Source organism: Pundamilia nyererei, unplaced genomic scaffold (assembly GCF_000239375.1).
Source record: "Pundamilia nyererei isolate P.nyererei 1_Seehausen unplaced genomic scaffold, PunNye1.0 scaffold00135, whole genome shotgun sequence".
In the NCBI taxonomy this organism is placed as follows: domain Eukaryota; kingdom Metazoa; phylum Chordata; class Actinopteri; order Cichliformes; family Cichlidae; genus Pundamilia; species Pundamilia nyererei.
This window is the reverse complement of record NW_005187536.1, coordinates 113,363-121,704: the sequence shown is the minus strand read 5'-3', so window position 1 is coordinate 121,704 and position 8,342 is coordinate 113,363. Positions and strand designations below refer to the sequence as shown.

At 44.4% G+C, this 8,342-nt stretch overlaps 1 protein-coding gene across 1 annotated transcript in view; it reads right to left on the bottom strand.

Moving 5' to 3' along the window:
• ptpn4a (protein tyrosine phosphatase non-receptor type 4a) overlaps positions 1 to 8,342 on the bottom strand; it is a 70,273-nt gene that overhangs the window by 38,565 nt on the left and 23,366 nt on the right. Inside the window, exon 2 of the mRNA XM_005743728.1 lies at positions 4,140 to 4,294. Within this exon, the coding sequence (XP_005743785.1) occupies positions 4,140 to 4,277 (138 nt within the window). The 5' untranslated portion in view covers positions 4,278 to 4,294. The remainder of the gene's footprint in view (positions 1 to 4,139; positions 4,295 to 8,342) is intronic.

The following is an 8,342-nucleotide window of genomic DNA, read 5'->3' as shown; positions in this document are numbered from 1 at the left end:
GTGTGTGTGTGTGTGTGTGTGTGTGGGTGTGTGTTAAAGAATGACGGAATTTCAGGAAGTATGAGGCAGCTTGTCCAGGCAGGAAAGGAACAACGTGAAGGTGGAGGCGCTGACATCTATAGCCGTTTTCCTTTTCCAGTAAACTCAGCACAGACTTTCAGGATGAGAACCGAGGGACCGATCTGTGATCTCTGCACGTCCGTCCACCTCGCTGAATGAGCAGCACCAGCTCTCGTTTAATACACCGAGTCAATGCCAAAAAGCACGACGGCATTTGATGCACAACGGAGGTGAAAACTCGTCTGAGCAAACAGTGATCTTCATTTTAAAATTAGTGGGCAGCCTTGTTTTGCTAATATTGATTTTAAACAGCCCTAAAACAAAGGACGTCGTGCTGAGGCCAAGAAACATGCGAGAGCGCACATCCTGCCCACACATGCAGTGTGACACCTCCCTCACACCTCCCTGGTTTCTAAGCAGCGTGGTTGCATTCACTATTTTGGCTCTTCCAGTCACAGAGGTGGAGCGAACCGTTTACTGTTACGCTCTCATTTTTCTCACCATCGAGCATAACCAACTCCATGAAACTGTCAGCACTACAACAACAACACATGCAAATTCTGCTGTCCTGTCGCTGGCTGCAAAAACCAAAACACACGGAGGAAGTGAGAAGTCGAGAGCGAGTGGTTGTTCACTCCATCAGAATAAAATCTCCAAGCTCATCGAATCTTTTTGGCTCCACAGAGAAAAACTGATCCGGAATCAAAAATGACGCATTAATAAAAGAACAGGAATCGCTTCAGAAGGAATTTAAGGGCATCTCTTAAACAGAAACACTGAGTCAATAGAGTCCCATTAAAGGAAAAAAGAAATACAATAACTGAAAAAGGGAAGAGGTGGCAAAAACTCTGCTTGGCCTCTAAAATCCCAATAAAAAAAAAAGAAAAGCGCAGTTACCAAGCTGAGCTCAACGATGGATCTACACGAACGTCTGGGGTTAAAGAAGCACACTCCAGTCACGCCTGCAGCTGGTTCAAAATGAAACGCGTAAATAAAAAGAACAAGCACACCTGTCGTGGCGGCGCTTCACTGCCTGCATGTGCAGAGTCCATGTCAAAGTTTCTGACCAGCAGAAACAGAAATCCAAGCTCAGAGGGGGCGGAGCCTGTCCATTATTCCACCTAGTGTGAGCACTTACTCGTTTTTATTTCATAATCGTTTTTATTGTGTGCATACAGCACTTTGTATCTGTCGTGCCTGCATTTAAAGTGCTTTATAAATAAAGTGGGTATGGTATGGAATAATGTTGGGCTAATACTGAATGTCCAAGAGAAATGTGAGCACAATAAGCCCCATTTAAAGCCATTTAAATCAGTTGTAGTGGGCCGGGCGCTTCATTGACAAACGCCAGTTCAGCTTTTGCTGTTACATTGAAGTCAGGTCTGCTTACTAGTGTGTTTAAGTACATTTAGTTCACAGGACTGCCCTTGTGGTACATACATAAAAAACAGAAAACAGCAGTAGTGTGTAGCTCTGATTAGCTTGTTTGCAGCAGCTGGCTCTTTTAAAGAAGCAGTTTGATGGTTTATACTTTAAGTTTGTTATTGTACTTTTCTCTACTGGGCAGATGATCCCAGTGCTATCTCAACTCATCGATCTCCGTATGTAGTACAGCAGTAGAGTAGAGGGATATTACCTAATCACAGACATTTTTGTTTATGAAATACTCAAATGTAGTGATTTCAATGATGCAAACTGGGACACGTGGTGCTTTCTATACATGTGTGACAAACGAAAGACTGACTGTGAGCCTGGGAAAAAAACCCAGTAACTTGGGTCTTTGTTAAGAGCTGCCTGATTACCAAATAGCTGTTACAGACAGCTGAATATTCATGTTGGGTATTGTGGTTACTTTGGTTCTGCTTTCCTGTGAATTGACCATGCTGCTAACCCTGCTTTTGTATGTGGGGAGGTGGGTTTTCCACGCATATGTGAGGATAACGCGTGATATCATTGTATTTTTCCTTTTTTATTAAACGCTGCAGTGGTGACTGACTGGTGTGACTGATGGTTGCTGTGGGTTTTTGCCTCATTTTCCACACCGAGTCTGAACTTTAGGTGAACGCAGATAAAACTGCTTTTATTAGTGATCGTGTTTCCGATGACAACATGGGTGTAGCTATTACTCAGCGATGAATGCCTCTGGCAGGTCTCTCCTACTTCTGCAGTGGGTTGCAAACTATGAAATTTGGTACCTGCACCGTGCAGGCGTGCAGGATGGAACAGCCGGAAGGAAAAGGAGGAGGCGATCTGATATTTTTCTTCCTGAAAATTAAGTAAGCTGAGTGTTGTTGCTAGGCAGTTTTTAAGTGAGTCTCAATTACGTAGGTGAGAACTACAGAGATAATGTCTGAAATGTTCTGACTGTGCAGAAACTGTAAGTCCAGGGGCTGTTGTTCATTTATTTATGAAAGCGTGACACATTGACATTTAACGAGGCTTCTTCCCCAAACTAAATGTGAAAACAGGGCAATTCCACAGTTACTCAAAATTACAAATTAAAACGTAATCATTAAAAAAAAAAAAAGGTTCAGCATGAATGCAATTAAGAGACAAAAGTTAGAATAAATATCTGAACGTCAATCGGAATACCTGACCTCCTCGCTGAGTTATTGTCTAAAATACAGTCGTCGCATTGATCGTTGGTGCTTTTCTTGAATTTTCCATCGTAAACTGAAGCGCAACAAATACAAAACTGACAAGAAATGATGGAAACCAAGCGCTCGATGCTTGAAATTTCATCGACCCTTCTTTAGATGACATTTAAATTACGCTCGGCGCTACAACAATATCTGGAATAACACTTTACACTGATATTATTTCAGCCTACGGCTTTCCATCTATACGATCATCAATACAAGCCCCTCATGTGCCTCCCACAGCCAACCCACACACTCGCACACCACCAGCCCCCACGGTTCCCATGACAATAAGAGGCTGCTTCTGGATTTTCACTCTCCGCCGGAGTCACGGCCAGTCGGCCACAGAGAGGATCAATAGAAGTATTGTTGCTCTCGGGATGGCTTGTCCTTCCAGGAAGTTACTGCTGCTGCGGGGGCCTGATCAATGAAGCTGGCAGAGAGGCCGACAGAGCTCACACTACATTGAAGTTCTCACATTCGGCTAAGCTTGAACACACAGACGGTCTTTTACATACGTGGCTCAGACTCATCTGCATGACAAGACTGACAGGAAGTGAACGAGCAGTTACAAAGTAGCGTGGAATAACGCACAGAGTAAAAAGTACGACTTCATTATCACATCAGCACTCATCAGATATAATGTTCATATTGTCGTTCGTGCTTTTCTTTCAGTCAACACAAATCTCAACGCTAACAGGAAGTGATGCGTCTGAGAGGATGTTATTAGAAGAACTGCGCTGTGACTCAAAGGGAATTTCCCGACTGACTGCGTGTCTCTCTGTCACGGTGCTTGATCAGACGGAGAGCCGAGACAGACGGCCGTAACATCAGTCACAAGCTGGCTCGTCACCTGGTCTGAAGCGCACGCACCGCGCTCGCTTACAGACACCCTGCTTTATTTTCCCCTCGAGCTTCGCCTGCGTGAGACCGAATGCTTGTAAAGCGAGATAAAGACCGACTGATCAACCGCTGAGATCAAACCTCAAAGCCAGAAATGGAACAAACTGAAGCCAGTGGGACAAGTGAAACCCTACCCATTAGTATCATCAGAACACAAGAGAAAGAGAGAGAGAGTGGGCTGCGTTTTAAATGTCTGCCGATGTGTCGAAACACAAGGGATTTTTTTCCCCACCGACTCTCAGATGAATCTTAGGTGGGCTTGAGGGGAAATTCACAGTAACGGAAAAAGGTATGTAGGAAAGTTGGTCTGAGAGAAAGGGGAAGGGGTTTGATACTGGAAGTTTTCAATTCTAAAAAAAGAAAGAGCAGACGAGACCACTGTCTTCATCAGATCGTCTTCGTCTGGGAACAATTTCAGTGTTATTGAGAAAACACTTAGAAAAACAAACAAAAAACAAACGTAATGTTCTGCCATGTGCTTTTAACTCGCACACACAATTGAAACAAGGCGGTTGGGACTGAAGGGGGTTTACTTACATTGACTTTGAAGGCCTGGACTGTGTTGTCCAGCAGCAGTACGTTGCACACAACCTGTGTGTGCTGCCTGTCTCGCTCCAGCTCAGTCGCCCGGACATTGTAGGATCTGCCAGCAGGCAAGCGGAAGCGCGCGCTCATCACGCTCCTACCAGGGTCTGCAACAAGAGAGGACACAGCACAGAGGAGAAAACGATGAGTGAGAGCAAAACCAAAACGGGGCTCGATCAGGGTCCGATCTGCCAAAGATCTAAGATTGCCTGTAATGAATGCATAACACCACGAAACTTAAAGTGCGCTTTAGGGGACAAAAACCTCTTTGTTCAAGGCTCGATCCATCTACAAACAGATGCACAATACGGCACGCAGCGACGGCAGCCGCGCAAGCCCGTGCAAGCAGGTCGAAGCATCGGCGAGCGAGTGTTTCATGGGAAAAGAATGTCAATACGCAAGCGGCAGATTCCCTGCCAGGGTGATGCGGCGCAGCCCGCCACCTCAAACACTCATGGGACAACCCAGGATGACACATTTTATTATTTTAAGAGGCAATTAGACTTCGTCAGTGAAGAATAATGCAACAACCGGGGCCATGCTGCCCTGTTTATTACAAGCTTCAAAAACCACAGCACACCTGATGCATCTTTCCAAACAAAGAACAATTCAGTTTTAATCTTAGTGGGGAGAATTAATGCAGCACGCTGTTAGCACGCTGTTAGCACGCCGCTATCTAAAACAAAAAAGGCGCCCTGTGACGGCAGAGCACAGCTGAGTAGGTGCAGCTCTCACTGTGTGATCTGTGCAGACACACCGCTGATGGTGATGCTGATGAGGAGGAGGAGGCAGCTCTCACTTCCAACATGAAGACAAAAACACGAAGGCTACAGCAGAGCGAGAGCAGCGAATGACGGACCTGCTTCACACAAAGCGACGAATGAGTAAACCTCCTGTAGTCACTGAAGGTAAAACATGAAGGTGTGGGATTTCTCTGCTTTTACACCCTGCTGAGGACTCTTTCACGTGACTCTAAATGTGTTTGTAATCTCCGTAGATGAACAGTTCTTTCAAAGAGTAAAGACAAGATCGCGGGCACCTGTTCCACATGATTTTCATACATTATGATGCATATTCTCAGATTCTAGAGCAGCTCTTATCCAGAGTAAGTCTTCATTATCTCAGACCAGGGCTGTTCTATTTTCCTTTAAGCCACGTTTGTTCTGGACGGATGCTCCATGCAAACCGAGGGTTTTAAAAAAGATGATTGGTTCACTTTACACGAAGAAGAGACCTGCGATGTAACTTGGAGAGCTTCACAGGAAGAGATAAGCAGACCTCGTCACCTTTGCTGCTGCTGAGCTTCCTGTTTGTCAATTTCAAGTCAAATAGCGACTCTGAATTTTCTGAGCTGCTTCAGAGGAATCAGACGGGCCCGTTTCCCCCACAGTGTTTCACTTTTCCTTTACAATAAACTGTGTTTCTGTCCGATTATCTGATTAGTGAGTAACAGTTCAGTTCTGTGAAGCTTCTGATGAGAAGTCGGTGGCTCGCAGACTGTCTGGAGTCGTCGTTAAAGCCGTCTGTCAGAGGCTGGTCAATGAAACAGAGGAATGATATGATGCTGCAATGAGCTCCAAGCCCTTCCTGTCCACATCCTGCTTTTTTACTTTTAGGTCATCTAGCATGACTGCAGATGTGACAAACCCACAGGGGTCACGGTGCTGTCATCGCGGGCTGCTGTGTCTGTAGCGACGGATCTGTGGATGGGGAGAGCTCTCCGAGCTGCTCATCACTACACATGAGCACAAACCAGGATGACCTACTGACAGATGGTGCGCTCTCTATAAATGCACATTTATACTTCAGGTCACCGCTAACAAACTCTCCCTCTCACACACACACAGACACAGACACACAATAATCTATATGTCATATGCACAGAGGAAGTTCTGACAGTCGCCTCATCCAAAAATAGACCAAAAATAGACACAATGACATGTGACAGACATCTCAAGAAAGCGTCTATCACCCTGTGGTCACATTATATTACTTCATCGTGCTGAATGTCCAGTGACTTAAGAACAGCTCAGGAAAGCATAAAAATATGAGAAGTGCTCCAAGAGGGCAAACGTCCACCAGGGCCAATGGTTTATTCTATATATTCATTTAGCTTTCTTTGCTCTCCTTAAATGGACTTTAACTTTGTAATTCTACCCTGCTGAGACTCATTTTAATATACCTGACACAATTTATGTGGATATCATGCATGTATAGGATCATTTTTTGGTAAAATGCCTGTAAATGTAATAAAGTGAAAAATGTTTTTGATTGAAACAGTTACAACCTGTTACTGTAACATTATCCTTCCCTATATGCCTACATCTCATCAGTCCAAACACTGGCAGTAAGACACACAGTTTTAAATGATCAGCTCAATCTACTGACCTTCAATACACAAGCTCAAGCTATGAGGTGTTTTTTCTTTTGGTCATTTTTTTAATCATTAAGCTGACTTGAAGACCTTGGTGGATATAAGTCAAATTATAGCTATCGTGTTTGCAGACAGCATGACGCTGCAGGTGTTTAATACAAACATAAATTCAAAAGCATCTCGCCTTCACTGAACTAACAGGGAAACCTCAGAAACTCCAGCTAAGCATTTCTCAGACTGTCAAACTCCTCTGTTCAATGACAGGCTGGTGAAAAATATCCATTTATTATTTTCGTTTCAGTTAACTCATTGCCCTTTGCTCCCCTCCTCCATGCAAAGATAAAGAAAGGCATGTCTTTGATAACAATTTCAAATGATAAGATTCAAAAGCACAACCGCCTCTGCCATCCCCGAAGATCTGACCAAACCCAGAAGCGCGATCTCTTGTGCCTACTTACCGTTTACTGACATCTTAAACCGGAACATGTATGTAATGCCTCCAGCTACTTAATTACAAAGAATTTTTAAATTCATAAATTTATCTCTGATGTTCAGTAACAATCTCAGAAGAACTAGCAAAGCATTAGCCTATCGAGGAAAAAGAAGCTACAATGTGCAGCAAGCTGATTGTTTATGATGTCACAGTAACCAAACTGATCACACAAAGACATCAGTCTGTATCGGTCTTAATCACATCAGCGGGTCACAAAGTTTACCACGTCCGCTCACAATTTCCTGGGCAAGAACTGCCACAGCATCAGAGCACAAAGTGCTGCAAGATGCAGAGCTGGTCGTGCTGTAGGTGCTCCTGGTGGGATCGGTATATTCTGCCAGCGGAACGAGCACGCTGGCCTCAGTGCGGGCAAACGCACGCGGACGTGGCCAAGCATGCGCGATGATGCCAGCCACAGCGCTGCGAGCTTGGGAAACAGAGCGAATGGAGCAGGGAGACGGATGCAGGGATGAAGCCATGCAGAAGGAAGGGAGGGACGGAGCAATGTGCTCCTATCGCTGGCTCTCTCCGAGGACGAGCTGTGGGATAAACACACACACACTCCACAGGCTGCATCGCCTTGCCCTGCCCTTTTCCTGTCCTAACGTTCTTCTGCTTATCCACATGAAGACAATTTCAAAACTGCAGACAGGATGATCCCATCCTGTCTGCAACCATTGAATCACGTTTTCACGTGACCTACCTGAGCCTGAGAGCTTTAATGATCAGTTTAAAGTCCGGCATAAAACCATTGTTTGAAATATAAATGAAAATAGTTTGTCAAGAATGATTTTCATCAAGGTTTTATCTCAATCGATTTGTTCTCATGAACTTTTACTAGAGTGACGCAATTAATCGAAATGTCTATTCAATTAAAATTGTGGCCTCCATGGATTAGGAAAACGAGATAAACGAGATAAAACAATTATCGTGCCTGCTTCCTTTCACAACAGTGCTTTTATTTTGTCTTCTGAGCCGCCACAGCGAGCAGGCTTATTTTCAGCCTGAGCCACACACAGAATCTGGACACAGTTGAGGACTGGATGGATTAAACTGGAGGTGCTCATTAGTTAACTGGTCAACTAGTATAAAAGTAGGAACCCACTTAAACAGTCTAAACTGGTTAATCGGTGCCTTTGTGCACAGCATCTCAAACATATCATACTAGATTAGTTTGCATAGTGTTGCTATGACATAAGCATCAGCCTTAGCATCCATATGTCTGTGCAGGATGTGGCTACACGTCGCTCCATTCGTCTGCTGTTCAGTTCATTTTCCATCTTTACAG